The 21,539-nt window shown below is 38.9% G+C and overlaps 1 protein-coding gene across 3 annotated transcripts in view; it reads left to right on the top strand.

The window, feature by feature from the left end:
• Positions 1–368: 368 nt before the first annotated feature.
• Positions 369–21,539, top strand: part of nmd3 (NMD3 ribosome export adaptor) — a 37,502-nt gene continuing 16,331 nt past the window's right edge. Inside the window, exons 1-11 of one of the 3 annotated variants that reach the window (XM_080185476.1) lie at positions 369–498; positions 1,833–1,906; positions 2,076–2,178; positions 4,608–4,704; positions 7,746–7,826; positions 8,310–8,438; positions 9,748–9,838; positions 10,648–10,726; positions 13,378–13,474; positions 14,383–14,500; positions 19,992–20,137. In XM_080185476.1, the coding sequence (XP_080041602.1) occupies positions 1,867–1,906; positions 2,076–2,178; positions 4,608–4,704; positions 7,746–7,826; positions 8,310–8,438; positions 9,748–9,838; positions 10,648–10,726; positions 13,378–13,474; positions 14,383–14,500; positions 19,992–20,137 (981 nt within the window). In that variant the 5' untranslated portion in view covers positions 369–498; positions 1,833–1,866. Of the gene's footprint in view, positions 499–1,832; positions 1,911–2,075; positions 2,211–4,607; positions 4,705–7,745; positions 7,827–8,309; positions 8,439–9,747; positions 9,839–10,647; positions 10,727–13,377; positions 13,475–14,382; positions 14,501–19,991; positions 20,138–21,539 lie in introns of all 3 variants that reach the window. The other 2 variants (XM_080185475.1, XM_080185477.1) reach the window with 2 other exon arrangements.

Here is a 21,539-nt window from a genome sequence, read left to right as displayed (position 1 = left end):
TCTGGAATTGTGATGATAATACTATTTTTGTAAGTATTCCTCTGTACGAATTAAGGAATGCCGCATTGACATGTTTTAACTGAACATGGGCTTTATCTCCTGGTTCTTTTTGAGTTCTGACAGTTTGGAAACTGTTGTTCAGTTTTCCAGTTTGGGAAAAATGGGGGACAAACATGGACACTTGTTCTCAGCAAAGCAAGACAAGTATTCATCTATTTTGTTAAAATAATTAAAAAAAGGGTTTTAGGTCATTATTTATAAGTAATGTAAGTAACTAGACAATTCTATTTGTCAAGGCGAAGTATTGAATGTCACTGACAGGCGCGTCGTGGACAGCTCTGCCAGAGGAACCGGAAACCGGTAGGGGGCTTCGGGGCGGCACGCGTCGCTCAGTCCGCCGGAGCTAATCGGAGCCGCGGCTGATGGTCAGGTTGGAGCGCGAGCGGCGCGGGGTTCGGGCTGTTGGAGAACAGGCTCGTGACTCCAAACAAGAAACCGGTACATTCAAATACAGGGCTTCCGCTGCCAGAGGGGAGAAGGAGGAAGAATAATGGGAGGGGGGGCACGTGGAGGGAACTGGGGGCGGGGTAAAGGGCACAACATGTGAGGAGGAGGGATGGTCGTGGTATTGTGATGGTACGGATGGGAAGGGGCAAGGCAGGGCTGGGGCGAGGGGGAGGGGGAAGGCGGGGGTGGGGCGAGGGGGAGGGGCAAGGCGGGGAGGGGCAGGGTGGTGTTTGGGAGGGGCAGTGGGGATGGGGGGTTGGGGTGGCTTGGGGGTGAGGGGGAGGGGCAGTGGGGGGTGGGGTGGCTTGGGGGTGAGGGGGAGGGGCAGTGGGGGGTGGGGTGGCTTGGGGGTGAGGGGGAGGGGCAGTGGGGAGGTGGGTGTCACAGGGGAGAGGGAGGGGGCTGGAGGGCATATATGGAGGAATGAGGGTGGTTCATGTGGTCATGGGAGAAGGTATGGTATTCTTTGGCATGGTGTGGTCTAATGGTTCAACTGATAGTGGGGGCATGTTTGAGTCCGGGGGGGGCGGGTGCATAAGGGAGGGGAGTGAGTGAGGTATTGGAGGGTTGTGCACTGGTGTGGTAAGAGTCTCAGAGGTTTGTGAGGGACAGGTGGGTGGAGCGTCAGCAGCCCATGGAGATATGGAGCATGTGGGGGGAGCGTCAGCAGCCCATGGAGATATGGTGCATGTGGGGGGAGCAAAGTGATGGGCTGGAGACACCTGTGGGAACTGAGGGGGTGGGGGGAATGTTGGAGACACTGGGTTGATTATTGGTGGGGGTGACATGGGGTGGGGAGATGGGGAAGTGCTGTCAGTGAGGGGATGAAGGGTGATAGACAGATGAAAAGGGGAAATATTGGGGTGACAGGGCAGAGATTTGGAGGGAGGAGTAAAATTTTATTGAGGGGGGGATATGGAGATGGTGGAAGTGTAGTTGGTGTGGAGAACAGAGAAGATAAATGGGGGTAAAGGGATGGGCCATTATGTGGAGGGTTGGTTGGAATAAATGGGGAAAAGGGGAGATGGGAGTAAAGGCCAGGGTGATTTGAGAAGAGAGATTTGAGGAGAAAATGTAGAAAGGGATGGATGTGAGTAATGGGGTGAATAGGCTAAATAGCAGGGGTGAGATGGAGGGAATAGAGATGGTGATGGGGAATGGGAACGTGGAGGTGAGTGGGAGGGAGTGGAGTAAAGAAAGTTTAGGAGGGACAGTTGGTTGTTTGGAAGTGGGAATTCAATGGGTGAGTGGGGGAAGAAGAGGAGGGAGGGCTTGAGCATCTAATGATTAGCTTGCTGACATACTTGTTTTGCCTTCTCTTACAGATCTGCACACGTTGTATTGGTCAACATCACCGTGATGGAATATATGCCAGAACCTGCTGCAAGCACCCAGGCACGTATGTAAGTAGAGTATTTAATTTATTATTAGTATGGCTGAACTTTTTCTTTTCCTGATCATTGAACCAGAGGTTTGAGATGTGTATTTTACTGATCTAGACCTTCATGTATGGGGTAAACTAAGTAATCTCTTGGATTCAAATTCAGTTGGTTTGCTTCTGTTCTCAGCCTGTGCTGCCAGTGTGGTGTTCCCATCTCGCCAAATCCTGCAAACATGTGCGTTGCCTGCTTGCGAATCCAAGTTGACATCACAGAAGGAATCCCAAAACAAGTAAATGTTAATTTCTGCAAACAATGTGAAAGGTAATGGTTGTGGACTAGAAATAATTTGGACTATTTTTGTCATTCAGAAAAGCCTGTTTATGTGATAATGGCATTGAAAGCAACACATTTTCACTAATTTAAATTTTAGATGTTGGTCTGTTGAGGTAAAATGAAGTGCTTCCCTGAAACAGATAAATTTGGGAGAATTGATCTTTTTGTGCTTGAAATTTCATAGTGAGTAATTTTGTTAGAATTGGTTGCCTGTTGATTCCTAACTGAATTACTGTGCAAGGGGCAGCACTTATAGTCCAGGCTGAATGTAAATTTGTCTATTTATATTTTTGTAGGAGGCATTTATTTATTATAAAATGCCCTATTCTCCTGTGTATAATTAACAACCTGAATTTTTTTGTGAGTTGATGGTTTAGTATCGACATGGAAACATTAAGAATCAGAAATTTTTAAAAATGATTTGGGTAGTTCAGCATTTCCCGAACTGGGTTCTGCAGAACACTGGGACTCATTCTGGTTGATCTGGTTGTTTTAAATCTGAAAACAGTTGTCCTTCCAGCTTGTCTAATCAAAGATATTTCAAAATGGATTGGCCACTGATAGGCACACTTGTCAGTTTATCATCAACCATTACACTGGTCTCTTAATTGAACAAGCTGGAATTTTTTAAAAAGATTTCCTGGTAACTATTTAGTTAAGTCTGACAGAACTGTCTGAAATCTTCAACTCTAGCTCAGAGTTGATTATTTTGAGTAGGATTCCTACACAATTTCCTAATAGGAATTTTCGACTAGAAGTTCAAACTTCTTGGGCAATTCCACTTCCGTGAGACCTCGATACACGCCTTGGATTGTATGTCCGTTCTCTGATGATTTGGAGATCAGAACATTTGAGCCAATGTTTCTCTTTCTGGCAGCTACCTTGGCATTGTTTAAATATTAAATTGACTTTAGAAAGATTGGACTGAAAAGATTTAATAAATCTGTGGCTTTTCAAGACATTTAAATTTTATACTTCATGCAATTTTTTAGTAATTCATAGTTGTCAAAGATGATAAATTTCCTCTTTGATTCATATATTTACATCTTTTCTGGATGAAATCAGTTATCCAGGCACACACAATTTCCTGTGTATCCGAGATAACTTTGTAAATATATTTAGAATTATTCTCCATTATTATAAACTAAAATTGGCTTCTTGCTTTTATAATCTAAAATTGTTTTATATTAAATGAAAAGCTAAGTTCTATGTTAATCTCATTATACCTCTTTGAATAATACAGCACTCTGATTAAATGCCATATTTTCCAACACATTGATAGTCTCCAACAGCAACGGATAGTGGAGTTCAAAATATACCATGTAAACAGCATTTTTCTTTAGCCTAGGTTCATTGGCTTTTTCAGTCAGCCATCCACCATCATAAATAGTCATAAACTCTTTCCAACAATCGCGTTCTGCTCTCTCATTCCGCAGTTCAGATGGTAAACAAAAGCGTTATTTGAAATTTTGTCGCAGAGATAAAGTTGTTTTCAGCCAGCCAGTTCTGGGCTATTTGAAATCTGATTTTGTTTTAAATTCATATTGAAATGGCTACTAATTTGCAGATAATTTTGAGTCAAAAGTCTGAACAGTTATAAAAATTGATATGGAAAAAACACTTAATTGAATCTGTGTTAGAACCGTAGTATCCCTACAGTGCAGAAGGAGGCCATCGAGTCTGCACTGACTCTTTGGAAGGACATCCCATCCAAACCCTCCCGTTTGTTCTATACAAGTAATTTCAGGCATTTACCATGGCTAATCCATCTAACCTGCGCAACTATTGACTGTGGAAAGAAACTAGAACACACAGAAGAAAACCATGCAGACATGGGGAGAAGTACAAACTCCTCACAGTCACTTAATGCTGAAATCAAACCCAGGTCCCTGGTGCTGTGTAGTATTTAATATGCTTAAATTGTGTTGAACATGGGAAACAATGCTGTTCAATTTTTTTACTATCAGAATGTTGAGCCTTAGTATGTTGAATCTCAGTAAATGTTACTAACAGTGTATTTCTTTTTAAGCTATGTCAGATGTGTGTCTGAAAGTCATTGAAATACTAAGTGTCCAAATTTAATTATGCAAGGTGTTGGCTTAGCTAAATGCAGACTGTCAGGTGCAGAATGAAGACTTGCGGATTAAAATTTCTATAAATGACTTGTAGGATTCAACTAGCTAAACAGTGCAGTTTACCAGCAGATGACATTTGTAGCTATCCAGTGATTGATCATTGAGGATATATCCATCCACTGGCATGCAATATTTTCAGAAGTTGAGTGGACAAATATCAGCCTTGATTGACAAATATATTAATGAGTAATGGCTTGATGATTTCCTGGATGAATTAACTCAGTTAATGACGTTTGGTTTTGCTCCACAGATATCTTCAGCCTCCAGGAACGTGGATACAGTGTGCATTGGAATCAAGAGAACTTTTAACTTTGTGCCTTAAAAAACTGAAGTCTGCTTTGACCAAAGTTAGTAGACAGGATCTTATGGCAAAATTGTATTTCATTTTATGTTTTGCTTTTCAGAGATGATCATTTAATTTCAGTCAAAATATTTATGCTTCCTAGCTTCAAATTGTCGTTGTTTTGCTATCCAATGAAAAATGTTAGCCATGGAATTCAAATCCATTGATAATTATGCTACTTGAATATTTTTCACAGTTGTGCATGAACACCAGCATTGCCTTCTCATATTAGCTTCAGTAATTATTACAGTAATAACATTGCTGATTTACTGGTGAGTTTAAATACTATTTTGTCAATTGCTGTTGTTTATAACTTAAAAATTTCCTCATCTTTTCATCATACCCTCAATGTATTTATGTTTAGACATAGATCAAGTGTAGTATCGACATGCTGTGCTTGGTTGAAGTCATTAAGTTACATTTTAGCTTCATTTGAAGCAATTTTTAAAAGTGGCATCGCAGCCTTTTGGCAAAGATGCAAATGAGATCAAGCCTAGGAGGAGAATCTATGCCTACTCTAGTCAGCTTGGATCATGTAGATCAAGCCCAAGACAGGAGGTGAGAACCTTGTCTTGTCAGCTTGGATCGGGAATGTCTCAACTTGTTGAGACTCTGAATTGGACTTGATTTGATTGAATTGGAATAAAAACAAAAAAAAACACAACAAGCATGCTTCTATCTTGAATCAGAAAGTGTCTCTTTCTGTAAATTTCTTGTGCTGAATTTTGCAAAATACACATGGGAAATTGCAATTTTTTTAAAAAATTAAGAGCAAAGTAAACGCAGTCATTGCTTTATTGATTTGAGTTTTGAATTTTTGTGTTCAGCACTGAATCTTGAAAAACAGAAGTAGTAATTCATTAGGGCATCAACGTCTGTACAAACCAATAGTTTTGAAATCCTGTTGAGTTTTTTATTAACACATTGACTGCTAGTTATATGATGCCTTTAATGATATAAAACATCCCAACTAGTTTCATGAACATTATCAAATAAAATTTGAAACCAAGCCCCATAAGAAAATATTTGAACTGATGAACATAAGGTAGGTTTCCAGGTGTGTCTTAAGGGGGGAAAGCAAGGGAAAGAACCAGAGAGGTTTAGGGAGGGAATTCCAGAGCTTAGATCATTAATAGCTGAAGTCTATCAGTATTTGGTGAATCAAAATGCTCAAGAAGCCAGAATTGTAGGAGTGTAGGATAGAGGTAGGGAAGAGTAAGACCATGGAAGAATTTGAAATAAGGATGAGAATTTTAAAGTAAAGGTCTTGCTTAACTGGGTGTCACTACAGCTCAGTCGGCACAAAAGTGATTGAACAGGACTTAAGACATGGTCATCAGAAGTTTGGCTGATGTGGGATTATGTAGAGTAGAATCTGAGGGTGCAGTTAGGAGTGCATTAGAGTAATCATATCTAAGTAATAAAGGCATGGTTGAGGGTTTCAACAACAAATGAGCACTGACATGGGTGAAATCAAGCAGTGTTGTGGAGTTGGAAAGAGGCAGTTTTGGTGATGCAAATATGTGGATCTGAGGCTCACCTTGGAATTGGATTTGACACCATAGTTCCAAACAGTTTGTTTAGTCTTGTATTTACCAGAGATTGCGTCATTGGCTAGAGTTCAGAGCTTGGTGGGGACATGACAACAGTGGCTTTGGTCTTCCCAATATTTATATGAGGAAAGTTCTGCTTATCCAGTATTTGATGTTAGGTAGGACAGTGTGGTAGTTTACTTATAGTTGGTAGCAAGGGAGAAGTACATGATATCAATGTACATGTGAAAACTACTGCAGTATTCTTGGATGATGTTGCCAAGGGGCAACATGTCATTGAAAAATAAGAAGGGGTGTGGATAGATCCTTGGGGAGGTTACAGATAACAGAGCAGGGAGCCTGACGAGAAGGTGATTCTCCGGCTACAGCTGAATAGGTGAGCATGGGCGTAGGTGAGTGCCAGCTGGATGACAGTGGAAAGCACTTCCAGACTTTTGATAAGTGAGTCCCAAAAGCTGCAGATGGACTGAGAAAAACAAGGACTGATTGTTTATCTATGTCACAGTGATATAGATTGCATTTGTGACTTTGATACGAGTTGTGGAAAACTGATGGCAGGAATTCGAACTATTGATTGATAGAAATAAGATCAACATGGTCATGCATGCTAAGCAGAGCTGTATCTCCTGATCACAATCTATTCACAATAATTATAATATCAGCTGTGGCTCTGTTAGTAATAGACTTGTCTCTTGAATCAGAAGTTTGTGGGTTCAGTACAGGACATATGCAAGAAAACAAAATCAAGGCTGCCATTTGAATGCTACTATTGAGAGTGAATACACTAAAACCCACTCAAATTAAATGGAGGAGACTTTTATTGAAGGCTGGTTTGGTTGGACAAGGAACTAAAAATGTATTAGATTTAGAGGGCATCATATTGTTTTCATGAAAGCCAGATGAGTTGGGAGATTGCCTCACAGCGCCAGGGACCGGAGTTCGATTCCTGGCTTGGGTCACTGTGTGGAGTTTGCTCATTCTTCTTGTGTCTGCATGGGTTTCTTCAGGGTGCTCTGATTTCCTCCCAAGATCAAAAGATGTGTCGGTTAGTTTGGCCATGCTAAATTGCCCCTTAGTGTCGTGGGGTGCATAGGTTAGAGGGATTAGTGGAGTAAATGTGTGGGGTTGCGGAGATGGGGCCGGGGTGGGACTGTTGTCAGTGTAGACTTGATGGACCAAGTGGCCTCTTTCTGCACTGTAGGGATTCTATTTTTCATATATATCTTTACCTGATAGCTTAAAAAAGGTTTACCAGAAGTGGGGAGAAACTTGGCAGACGGAAAAAATGTCAAAGTGTGACATTTTGGGATGGTCTGGTGATTGAACTAGCAACAAATACTTAATCCTGGAATTTTCATACAATTTTAAGTATGAAATAAAATATTGCTAGTTTGAACAAGTCTCTTTTTAAGTATAAATTTATTTAGTGGGGAAAATAAATTGTGGAGATATTTTGTTTGCATTTTCAGCATTAGTTACTTATTTTATTCAGGTACGTCTAATTGATGCTGGCTTTATTTGGACCGAACCTCATTCCAAAAGAATAAAGGTCAAACTTACAGTTCAAAAGGAGGTGAGAAGAAAATAATTTTTCAACAATAGTGAATACTTTTTTGGGGAAAGTGTTGTTGTGTTTTAAATCTGAAGCTTCCTGAAGTGGCATTCTCCCTCTGTTACATTAAATAACTTAACTGGAAGCATTGAGAATATTAATGTAAAATTGGAATGTTAACTCAGGCAGTTAGTGGTTTACTGTGCCATTATGTTCTATGCTGTTTCAGTATGAGGTTTGAGGCAGATATTTTGTAGATATTAAGATCAGTTTTTCGTACGAGACAATGTATTCGATTTTTTTTCTTTTTCTCTGTCTAGTTTTTCTTGACAGAATTTACTACTCGTTGTACATGTTTGAATGCTTTATATTTCCTAGGTGTCTTGACTTTTTGATTAATGAAGCAGTTCTTATCTGTGCAACTAATTGCAATTACAAAATTAAATTGCAGCATTTAATATTCAACGTGTTTTAAACTTTCCTAACAGAGGATTTTGTGTGCAGGTAATGAGTGGAGCAATCTTGCAGCAAGTTTTTGTGATAGATTTTGTCATCCTGCAACAGATGTGTGATGATTGTCATCGTGTTGAAGCTAAAGACTATTGGAAAGCAGTGGTACAAGTCCGACAAAAGGTGAATAAAATGTTTTAATTGTGAAATAGTAACATTTAAAAGCCTTTGCATTTATTATGTTTTAAAAGATAGATGTATAAATACTGTTAAATGTATGATTCTTTACTGCAATAAAACTAGCCACATAAATACTGTGGCTACAAAAGCAGGTCAGAGGTTAGGAATCCTGTGGTGAGTAATTCGTTCCCTGAAGCCTGTTTGCAATCTACAAGGCACGAGTCAGGAGAGTGATGGAATATTCTCCACTTGTCTAGATGAGTGCAGTTCCAACAGTAATCAAGAAGTTTGGTACCATCCAGGACAAAGCAGCATGCTTGATTGAAACCTTATCCACAAACATTCACTCTCTCTACCACTCGCTAAGCCTCCTCAGACAGCACCTTCAAACCCGCGACTGCTCCCATCTAGAAGGACAAAGACAGCAGCCACATGGGAATACCACCAACAGCAAGTTCCCCACCGAGCCACACACCATTCTGACTTGGAAATATATCACTATACCATCGCTGTCACTGGGTCACAATCCTCGAATTCCCTCCCTAACAACACTGTGGCCATACCTACACTACATGGATTGCAGAGGTTCAAATAGCTCACGACCATCTTCGCAAAGGCAATTAGGGGTAGACAATGAATGCTGCCTTCATCAGCAGTGCCCACATTTCAAGAATGAACTTTTAAAAATGCAGTGCTGTCAGTTGCGAGTAAGTGTACACATTTTTTTAAAATTAGTGTCACTAGTAGGCTTACATTATCACTGCAATGAAGTTATTGTGAAAATCCCCATGTCGCCACATCCTGGTATCTATTTGGGTATGCTGAGGGAGAATTTAGCATGTCTAATGCGCCTAAGCAGCATGACTTTCAGACTGTGGGAGGAAACCAGAGCACCTGGAGGAAACCCACGCAGACCCCAGCAGAATGTGTAAACTCTGCATAGACAGTGACTCAAGCTGGGAATCGAACCCGCGTTGCTGGCGCTTTGAGGCAGCAATGCTTGCCACTGTGCCCCCTTAGCTGCAACCCAAATATGTCTATTAACTGGCAGTAGTTGGAGTGGAAACCATTTGACACTACATTATGTTAGATAATTTTGACCTGGTTTAGTGAAACTTTTATTCTGTAGATATACCTCATCAAAATCTTGCAGCATGCTTTGATATGTGTTTATCATTTGAAATTTTATTTGTTTTGAATAGTTTGGTGTGAAGATTTTTCACACTATATAACTTGAAAATAATTTTATTACAATCTTATTTCTGACTAAATTAGTAGTTTCTCCTTCCTATTTCTGTTGTTTGTTCTTTAGACTTCACATAAGAAAACATTTTATTACTTGGAACAATTAATCCTTAAACATAAACTGCATCAAAACACACTTCGTGTCAAGGAAATCCACGGTAAGTGGATTAGTTCTGTCTTGACAGGTTTGAAGTGCCTCAGACTTCTTGCAATATTTATGTTTTTGCCGCTCCTTATAACGCATATTGAAGTTGCCAGTTTGACGAGCAATTGTAAGTTGGCCAAATAGTCACGTGAAAGTCTGAGAAGCAATTGGATTATTTGAGAGGGCATCAGAGCTGAACTTGACCAATTTTCCCTAAAATTCATGTGCACATCCTTTCTAGGAAGGTGCTTTCACTAATATTAGGACTAGGAGTCAGACTTGTTTTTGCTATCCATTGATGTTCTGGCTAAGTTCAAGAAATACTACAAATTCAATCTTTCATCTCCATATGGCTCAGTTATAGCCTTTACAGTTTTCAAGGGAAGCTGTGAATTCTCAGGTGTGTGGAGGTGAAAAGTAGCTTACAGCAATATTTTCTCCAATTCAATTTCCTGTTTTCTGAAAATAAGTAAATTAATTCTCATAAACTAAACTGTGCAAGAAAATATTAAGTACTCATACAATATTTGTTGCACAGTACAGTATCAAGGCGATGCAGATAAAATTTCATGACAATAAAGTGCCAAAGTAGAGTTTGAGACATGCTATTTGAAATTATGCTCCCAAAATTAAATAACCATCTCCGACTTTAAGATTTGGACTATTTGAAAGGTAAATTTGAGCCATGTTTGCATAAAGCAGTGCAAGGTTATGACTCTGCCTTAATCTTTTTATGTACAACCGTTTTCTTGAAATTGATTCTTTGAATATTTTCAAAACACAAATATTTAGCCTTGACACTGACTGAATTTTTGATTTTAGATGGTCTGGATTTCTATTATGGATCCAAGCAACATGCACAAAAGATGGTGGATTTCCTGCAATGTACAGTTCCTTGCAAGTAGGTATAAAAAACGTATCTTGAGCAAAACTAAACAATTGAGAGACACATTGATTCCTGGAATGTGGGCGTAATTGGAAGAGCCAGCAATTATTGCCCATTTCTGTTTGACCATGCAAAGGTGGTGGTGAGTTGCCTTCTTGAACTGCTGCAGTCGGTAACCCCGTGGTGCTATAAGGCAGGTTGTATTTTGAACTTTACAAACCTAAGTATCTAATTTGTCAAAATTATGTATTCCTTCTCATCTTCCTGGAGTTTCTTCAGTTATTTTGTCTATAACTGGAATGTATATTTAATGTCAGGATGTGGTGGCTGTTCTGTAGTGCATACATATGTGTGTTAGCATTATTGGAGTATTACTAATAAATCTTGTTTGAATCATACTAAGTAGTCCTTATGGGATCATATTCCTGATTATTGCTTTATTTTTCTGCTATTATAGTAATTGTGCAATTTATTAAACTGAACTTGGATTCTTTAATCTTGGATAATTGGAATGAATTGAATTTTTAATCAAATTGTATTTTGTCACCGTTTGTGTATACTGAAATGGATTGAAGACAAACTGAAATAATTGTTAGGATAGCAAGACAATTAAGATAAGTTTTTTTACACTTTGTTAATTATTTTTCAGATGGTTTTGTTACATTGATAATTGAAATTTTTTTACATTCTTATAAAATTTTGGCTGCTTCCATAATCACTCGTTTAAATTTCCTTAATTTTCTTCTAGTAAGTTTTCAATCCTAGCAATTGGTATTCATTTTGGTCAGATAATTTTATTTTAATTAAGCAAATGTATGTATTTCCCTGGGAGCGCGTTTTGTTCTTGGATTAATATAGGGTGCTTACCTTTTGTTTCTTAGGGTTCCCCCGATCTTTATATATACATAGCTCAACTACAGTTAGATTTGTTATTAAATACGCAAATGTAATAAGATATATTTTGTAACTTCTGTTCTTCCACTGACAAAGCAGAATGACTGAGGTTCAAATAATACTTTTTATCTGTGTCAGTAGAACATTGAAGAAATAAGGTTATAAACTACATATGCCCGTATATAGGGCACAGTAATAATTTCTGAAGAATTAAAATAGAATGTATTGTGAAAATTTGAGTGTTAAGTTGAAGATTTCATGAAGTGGGAGTCAATACTGCACTAATGAGCAGCAACCTAAATTGCCCCACTGTCTCTTGCCAATCTTTCTGTTTTGTGCATCCATTGCTAACTTTACCTCTTCAAAGATTTTCTCCTCACCAGATCTGGTTGGAGTGTTTTTGGCCTCGTTCTGTGCATTAATCATCGATAACTCGATAGATTATTCTGGGCAGAAAGTCTATTCCATGATTTCTTTCTCCCGCGATGATGGGTTTCTTTAAGGCAGTTGCTCCTTATGATCTTCCAACAAAACTTAATATTCTGCTGCTTTCCATCCCTCCTACCAAAGCTACATCTGTCTGTAGTTTCTCTTCCATCTCCTCTTATGTTCTGTCTCAAAGTAATTCACCTTCAGTCACTTGTCAACCCTTTCTTCAATCTCCCTTCTTTCTCTGATGCCTTTGCCCATGTTATCACCTTCCAAATCTGCCTATCTTTCCCACATATACCTGAATCTCTTCAATCAGAAATCTGTCACAAACCTTTAAAACTGCTGTACCCTGCCAAAAGCTTTGCTGAGGTGGTTTCAACAGATTGCCAAACAGTCAACAATGAACAAGTGCTTTTGCTTTGCTGCTGACTGCAAAATCCTGGCCTTAGACTAGCAAGAGCACAGAATGTATTCTGGCTAGAGTACTTCAGTTGTAACACCACCATTGACTGGATGAATCCTGAAGCACATTGCTGCCAGTCAGGTCTTAAAGGTGGTGGTGAGAGAACAAACATGACAATAAATTCACCGTATGGATTTGTAGCATTCTATGATGTGTAGATGCTGGAGTGTCACCAAGTAAGTAGGCAGCTGATCAAATTAAACTATTCAAACACGTGCAGAAACTCGGCCTTTAAAAGCACTTGAAACTGCAAGGTCATAGCAATCCCTGGAAACCGCTACAGCAGTAGATCAGCCTATGCAAGATTACATTGATAAAGAATAACCATCCTCCCGCGAGTCCCATCTTCCCAAATTTGCATCTGAAAAATCACCTTTTACTTTATAACCTCATCTGGCTTCATCCCTGCTTCAGCCCTTCTGATTGCGCACCATCTCTAAACCTTCTGCTTTTATGACCCTAACTATAACACTCCACTTTAATACAGCTGAAGGTCACTTCTAATATTTAATTCTTTAGCAGATGACATTTCCAAAGCATTTTAGATATTTTTCTACATTAAAAGTAAATATATATGCAGAGTGTTGTACTTGTCAGTTGTTATATTGCACATTGGTGGGTCACCCCAGATTAAATTGAATGAAGATTCCCTCTGTAAGAATGCTGGCCTCCAGTTCCATTTTATCCTGTCATTATATTTTGGGGGTGGGGGGGGGTGCGGTGGTGATGGAAAATTGCCTTATACAAGTCATCTAACAAGAAACTAAATGAGAAGACATTTTGGGCTAGTCAAGAAGGTATAGTGCATTATGAAAATTCATTCTCTGGAAAATATGTTGTTTAGTCAATAAAAGAACTTTATATTATGTTTTTGAAGGTACAAGACATCTCAGCGTCTAATCTCCCATGATGTCCACTCCAACAGTTATAATTACAAAAGTACTTTCTCTGTGGAAATTGTTCCTGTCTGTAAGGTGATAACATGGTTTTAAGCAATCATTTTTAAGTGCTACTTTTGTAATAATGTTGTATTTTAAGACACTTTATGATTTTCTTTTGTATGGATGTTTCATTGTGGTGACTTGCAAAAATGCAACTTAATATGTCACTGGAACAAGTCTTCTAATTTGGCTAAAGTTGTCATTCTAATTAAATTACCATATTAATGTTTACTAGACTAATGATGTTTAGCTGTTCATGCTATACTTTTAACACAGTCTTGGGATAGAAATTGTTAGGTTGTTTGGTCACGCAAAATTGCCCCTTAGAAGTGTAGGTGAGAGGGATTAATGGGTAAATATGTAGGGATATGGGGGATGGGGTCTGGGTGGGATTGTGGTCGGTGCAGACTCGATGGGCTGAATGGCCTTCTGCCCTGTAGGGTTTCAATGGATTTCTGTGGCAATCACTATTGTGTACCATCCTTTGAAATGATATTTTTTTCATAGAGGAGTGGCAGTGGTTTAAAAGCTGTTCATGATATTTGAATCTTTAATTAGACAAGTGCATTGCCGACGTCTAAGAAGTTTGTTATTTTATTGGATGTGTCGACAGCCTGTAGAATATATTTCCATACAACTGTTAATTCTAAACATGCATTGCTTATACTGTAATTAGTAATTATTCAGCATGGACATTTTTCATGGTGCATTGATCATTAAAGCTAGTATGGAGATGTGAAACATAATTTTTAATGGGAAGATGAACAAACAGAGCTCACATGAACGTGCTATAAATTAAAAAAAATGTGATTATAAAGTAGCAGATATTTAGTGGTTCTGTTAATTTTGATCAATAATAAAGGAAGTAGAAGTGATCCTTTAAACATTTCATAGTAAAGACATTACAAGAAGCTTTAAAATTTTCTTTTTTTATTTAACAGGACAATTTAGTATGCCTGCCACCACGACTTGCTCAGAGCCTTGGAAACATGAAACAGATCTGTATTTGCGTTCGTGTGACTAACACAATACACCTCATTGATCCTAACAGTCTGCAGAGTAAGTTTTTGTAGTACGTTTGCCCATATTTGCACTGTAATATTAACAACTAATTCTGTTTACATGAATATATGCTGTACTGATACTAAATTAGAGAGTTTGTTGATGTTTGTTTTCATATTTTAGCACAGCAGCAAATTAGTAGGAATACCATTTGGTTGGTCTGGTGGCCCAATAAACTCTGGAATGGGTGTTTGAATTGTACTAGTGGTTTACTAGACAGAGGAATATAACATGAAAACTAGAAAGAGTGAACACAAAATAGAGACTTAGGACAGAATTTTACAATCTTGCTTGACCCAAGAGTGGAAAATCCCACCCGAAATCAACAGATCTTTCCACTGTCCGCCCTTCGTCCGCTCCGATTGTGGGTGGGGTATGGAATTCTTACGAGAGGATCCAAAATGGACTATTTTAAATGCCATTTGGCTTTAGTGCAATTTAAGTCCTAAACAATTTTTAAAATAAATCATAGTTGATCGCCTGGTGCTTTGCGTATGGAGAATCAATATCGAATGCATTTTGTAGAATAGTGAGAGAGTACGGAAACATCTGGTGCAATTCTACCAAAAAAATAGCAAAGTGTCAGGTTCAGTCAGAAAACTGGCGTGTGGAGGCTAAGCACACGAGAAAGCCCAGTTTCACAGAAATCGGGGTACTGTTTTTGAAGGGTGCCCCAAACTCGTGTTGAATTTAAAGTACCCAGGCTGAGAAGAATAGGGGGAGGTGGAAAGAGAGGGGGTGGGGACACATGACAAAAATTAAAAGAAGGGGAGAGAGCAGTTTAAGAATAAGTGGGGAGGAAAGCGATCCAGAAAGTCAGTAAACTTGCTCAGTAGGTGATACAGAGGTTGTGTTGAAGTAATCTTCCCTCCTCCAGTCGAACACTTTTTTTTTTGCTGGGTCATGGGGTTACAATAATCTGCCCTCCCTTGGATCCTGAGATTTCAATGTGGGATGGAACTAAACAGAATTCCTCTAGTCCAACCTGACTTTTTGTTAATATTGTGAAGGTGATAGTTGTAGTCAGATGAAATATCATTGGTGAAGTTCTGCCAAAAAATGGCAAAGTGTCAGGTTCAGTCAGAAAACTGGCGTGTGAAGGCTGAGCACACCAGAAAGCCCAATGTCACAGAAATCGGGGTACCGTTTTTGAGGGATGCCCCAAACTCTCGTTGAATTTAAAGGAACCCCCCCCCCCCCCCTCAATGTTCATCAGCATCGGGCCCCCTCTTCAGGCCCCATCCCCTTGGTACTGACATCCTGCCGGTGCCAACCTGTTAAAATGTGTCATACATGATTGTTGGGAACATATGATCCTGGAAGATTCAGAATTAAGCTGATTTTGAATATTAAAATATATTTAAATATGTCACAAATCTGATTACATCTGCTGGGAAGGGCCAGGAACATCGCAAACTGTTTGGGGGCCTGTGCGAATCCCTTTTCAGGCCTCTGCTGGAATTTTTTCGATATAGTGGGATTTGTACCAGGTGCAACGCAGCCAAAAAATCACCCCCTATATATGGAAACTTGACAGAGGTATGTCAATAACTTTATATTGTTTTGGGCATTCATTATCATAGCAACGAACTTTACTTTCACTGGCCTGCCTTTGAATTCATTGAGGTAGTGCTGCTTGATGGGAGGAAAACTCTTACACTGGCAATGTAAGTTCTCAAACATTGAGCTTAACAAAGGGCTGTGATTGAAACTTAGAAGTTCTTGGCAATGGGAGAGAACTATTTGACAGCTAGGGTAGTCTTCAAATTATAACTTTCATAGGGCATTGTATGTATTTTGTACAATTGTAAAGGTCTACACGTTGGCAAGCTGCTTCTTGTTTTAAGGGCATCCAGTGGCCATGTGTGTAATTGCAGTTGGAATTTAAAAGTCTGTCGTGCAGCAAATTGCTTTAACCAAACCTGCACTTGGAAATGGTCGCAAGCTTCAAGTTTTTCGGTGTCCCACATTATCAGCAACCTGTCCTGGTCCCCCCATGCCAACATATAGTTTAAAGCTCACCAATGCCCCTACTTTCTCAGAAGACTAAGATAATCTGGCACGTCAGCTATGACTCACACAAACCTTTACAAATGCAACATAGAAAGTATTCTTTCTGGTTGTATCACAGCTTGATATGACTTCTGTCCTGCAAAAGACTGTAAGAAACTACAAAAGGTTGTGAACGTAGCTCCATCCATTGACTTTGTCTACACTCCCCGTTGTCTCAGCAAAGCAGCCAGCATAATTAAGGACCCCATGCACACTGGACATTCTTCCACCTTTTTCCGTTGGGAAAAAGATACAAAAGTCTCAGGTTATGAGCCAATCGACTGAAGAACAGCTTCTTCACTGCTGCCATCAGACTTTTGAATAGACTTACCTTGCATTAAGTTGATCTTTCTTTGCAGCCTAACTATGATTGTAACGCTATATTCTGCATTGTCTCGTTTCCTTTTCTATGAACGGTATCCTTCATATAGTGCACAAGAAACAATACTTTTCACTGCATGTTAAAACATCTGACAGTAATAAATCAAATCAAAAACATACATGTATATTTCTAAGCAGTTGTGATACTCCGTTGTGCAGTGGCCCAAAGGAAGGCTTTGAGACAGTGGTAGAATGGCTGAACAAATGCCCTTTTTAGGAAGAAAAAATTGTAAGATGTTACATATCTGAGGCAAGACTATGCTTTCCACTTAAGCTTTAAGCTGATCCTTTGATAAAAATATACTGCTAAACTTTTTGACATCCTAATTGGGGAAAGCTTGGCGGGGGTTTGGGGGGGGAGCGTGGTGGGGGTTACTGATGATTCGACTATGATAATGTAAGCTGCTGGAAATAATTAAATTTGTAGAGCCACCAGGTTACTGTTAGATCAACAATGCCAAAGCTGCTTCACCTAAAATCAATATATGACTGATTTAAAGTCACTCATGTAAAGCTTCATCTACAGGTGTACTGTTGCTACAGGTATGCACTAGCACTTGACAATTTCTTTTTCCTTATCCAGGCTGGAATGAGGTAATCAACTTAATGATTTTAATATGTGGTAGAGATTTTGTGTACATCAAGGTATTTGCTTTAGAACTACAACGCTTGCAGAGTTGAAACATGGTGTAGCTTGAATGATTCATTGGTTGTGCCCATCCTGTAAAGAATGCTGTGAAAGTAGCTTCAAGGTTGCAATCCAATGAATGGATTCTGACAATCGCAAGTGAAGAGCACACAGCTTGAATGCTTATGTATGTCAAATTTAAATTTTTTGTATCGAAAATATAATTTTGTTGTGAGTAATTTAAAGTGGTGTAGCATAACATTGTAATTGTATTGCAGGGAAGACCCAGTGTTAACAAGTGGTGAATAATTGAAAGCAGTGCTTACAATAAGAGTGCAGTTTAGGATTGTTTATGACAGTTGTGTTGCAGAATACCATCTACCAATACTGGTAATGCCGTTGAGGTGGTCATGAGACCTCTCTGGCTGATAAAGCTCAATGTAATTAGTCAGTGATTTGTGCTGAGTTAGTGATCTCATGCCTGGCAGCAATGCGAACAATACAGTTGCCCCTGATGGGAACATCGGGACAGGAATAGGCCATTCAGCCTCTTGAGCCTACTCTCCCATTTCGCTAGATCATGGCTATTTGTCTACCCCAGTGCCATTTTCTCATTCTATCCCTACATCCCTTTGTCATTAGCGTATAGAAATCTGTTGAACTCTATCTTGAAGGTGTTCAGTGACTGAGCTTTCAGAAACCTCTTTGGTAGAGAATTTCAAAGATTTGCCACCATCTGAGTAAATAAATTCTTCCTCATCTCAATCCTAATTGATTTGCCCTTATTCTGAGATTGTATGCTGCCTGTGGTCTAGGTTAAGCTAAAATCAGTCTCAATTCCCTATCCCACTTGCTGGAAAATGTGCATGAAGACAAGTTCAGTGTTGATGCCGCTACTATAATTTTAAAGCTGCCTGACACGAGATAAGTTATTGTAGGAGAGTCCGTGAAACTGCATTCAGCTTGAATTATTGTTTTAGGAGACAACAGGAAATGCGGATTAAATAATGACAGAAAATAAAAATGTTGCAGTTGCTGGAAATATTCAGCAGGTCAGGCAGCATTTGTAGGGAAAGAGAAAAGAACGATTTACATTTCAATGATTACTAGAACTAAATAATTGATCTGAAACACCAACCATGATTCCCTGCAGTTCTACTTGAGTGTTTTCATTTTGAAATAATTTTTGCTAATGCAAACTAGGGTTGGAAGATGTTTTTTCAAAGTCATTGTGCAATTATGTTTGTTTTTACTTGCATTTGCAGGTATATCTTGAAGTTTGTCTGTCCGTTACATAATGTCAGTAACTGCTATGACAATGATGGAGGATTATATATATGCTAATGATGTACTCATTTAAACAGAAGTAAATCTTTACTAGGGTTGAGATTATTTTGGGTGGCATGTTTTGGGATGTGATTGTTAAAAGCGAGGCATCTAATACTTTAATGTATGCTTGTCTACTGTACACTTCAGTTGCCGCAGAAGTAGATGCTTTTGTTTACAACAGATATTGCTGTCCCCTGGTTCTTTATTTATACTAAGTGTAAGAAAATCTCTGGGAAACATTGAAATGAGGTATTAATGTATCCGTTATGATTTTTTAAATATATAGAACAGCTTGAGGAACATCTATTACTCCACTCCAGCACAATTATTGTCTTGTACAACATGATCCTTTTATTTTGTTCATGGGATACTGATACCAATAGCAAGGCCAGCATACATTGGTTATCCTAATTGCCTTTGAGAAGTTAGTGGTGAACTATCTTCTTGAATCGTTGCAGTCCATGTGATGTAGGTATCTTGGCAATACTGTTGGGAAGGGAGTTCCAGGTTCTTAACTGTTGCATATTGTACGCAATAAATGGATCTGACCAGTTTGCTACGTGCATCAACAAAATAAATTGGAGTAGAGTAGTTATAGATGATGCAAATAATTGCTGGCTTAGGTGGTATGTTGTACATCATTCTCCCAATTTGTCATCTAAATCCTTCGGTTGTATTAAAGTTTTTCTCTACTCTAAATCAACTGTGTAGCTTGTACTTTTTCAAGTTTACTTTGTATTTTTAAAGCTTTTTTTGTAATTACATTAGTTGTATTCCTTCACTGGGGGATCGGTTCAGTTAGATGGCTAGCAGGTGGTTCATAATAATGTACCAGCACAGGTTTGATTCCTGTTCTGGCTGCGGTAAATTTGGGTTTGTCCTCCTCACCCTGCTTCAAAAGTGGAAGGCAGTGGCAAACAGCTACTGACAAAAACTGCCAAGAAAACAGCTCGAGCTGAAGCATCTCCTGACTCTGAGCCAAGGACTTGCCTTCAGGGAGAGCACATGACATAATTCTTTCAGTGTTGCAATATGGAAATGAGTGGCACAATAGATGGTGTTGAAGTGTCCTAATTTGCCTTTTTTAATTACTTGCAGTTGCTGAAATTGATGGTTCTACTTATTGGCGCTACCCCTTTTACAGCCTTTATCAACCTGGGCAGCTGGAGGAGTTTATTGTGATGGATATTGACATAGTCGGAGACTGTAAGCATGTTCCTGGTACAGGCACAAAATCTACCAGGGTAAGTAAACTGATTATCTTTGAAGCGGTATTTTCTTCTTGACACCTAAGAAAACAATTTTTGCACATGTTGGGTTTTGTTAGAATTATTGAAGGAAGAAATAAAAACATTCAGAATCTTCCAAACTAGCAGGCATTCATTAGTGTTCTACTGTGTTTACATGTATCAGATTTTTTTCACGATTGGGAGGCCTTTGGGGTTATACTAAAATCTTGTGAAAATTCAGTTATTCAGAAAGATTTTATTCTTATGGAGTTGTATTCAATATTTGTTGACATTTGTAAAACATATATTTTCCTATTTTCCACAACAGCTTCATAGTAACCAAGTGGACCTTTGTTGTGTAGTTAAAACAAATCCATCTTAAATTCAATGCATTAGTACGTCTAAGCATCTGTTTCACGTTGTGGGGGATCAGTTGTTTCCTTTGACTAAATGATTAAAGTCTGATGAATTATTACACCAACAACATGGGTTCAATCCCCATCTGGTTGTGGCAGTTCATGGAGACCTTTCTTCTCAACATGCCCCATGGTTGTGGAGTGGTGTGTCTCAAGTGAGATATATACCTAATGGAGAGAAATGTCTAAGGTCCTTTGTGGAGTATAGCTAACTACCAATGACTAAATACTAATGGGTCTGAACTGTAATATTTTCTGTATTGGTTGTTTAGATTTAAAGAATCTGCCTCTTGGATAGTGGGAATTTGAATTAAATATTTGATGTTTTAGGAAATAAGTAATTGTGCAATACAGCAAAAAGATGTTTTAGTATACAAGTAGAAGCCTATTTATCCTTTAGACCTCTTTAGTGTGATTGGGTAGGTTTTCATGCTTGTAATAGATAAAAAGTAGGAATAAAGAAATGGTGTGGCATATACCAATACATTTATACTGCACTGAAAACTTCAGTGGGAACCTCTTATTCCTTTCTTGCTAAGAAGTTAGTGATGTACATTTTGATTTGATTTGGCTTATTATTGTCACATGTATTGGTATATAATTTATTGTTTCTTGTGCACGATATAGACAAAGCATACTGTTCATAGAGAAGGAAAGGAGAGTGTGCAGATTGTAGTGTTACAGTCATAGCTAGGGTGTAGAGAAAGATCAATTTCAGGTGCTTCAACAGTCTGGCGGCAGGGAAGAAGCAGTTCCTGAGTCAGTTTGTGCGTGTCCTCCGACTTCTGCATCTATTTCCCAATGGAAGAAAGTGGAAGAGGGTATGTCCAGGATGTGTAGGGTTCTACACATGGATGTGGAGGGAGTGCAGAGGAGGTTTACTAGGCTGATACCGGAGTTGAGGGGATTGAGCTATGAGGAGAGGCTGAATAAACTGGGCTTGTACTCGTTAGAGTTTAGAAGAATGAGGGGAGATCTCATTGAGACGTATAAGATGATGA

This window comes from Carcharhinus amblyrhynchos, chromosome 3, assembly GCF_965287045.1.
Source record: "Carcharhinus amblyrhynchos chromosome 3, sCarAmb.v2.hapA, whole genome shotgun sequence".
NCBI classification, from domain to species: domain Eukaryota; kingdom Metazoa; phylum Chordata; class Chondrichthyes; order Carcharhiniformes; family Carcharhinidae; genus Carcharhinus; species Carcharhinus amblyrhynchos.
The sequence above is the reverse complement of the archived record's forward strand: the minus strand, read 5'-3'. Positions and strand labels throughout refer to the sequence as shown.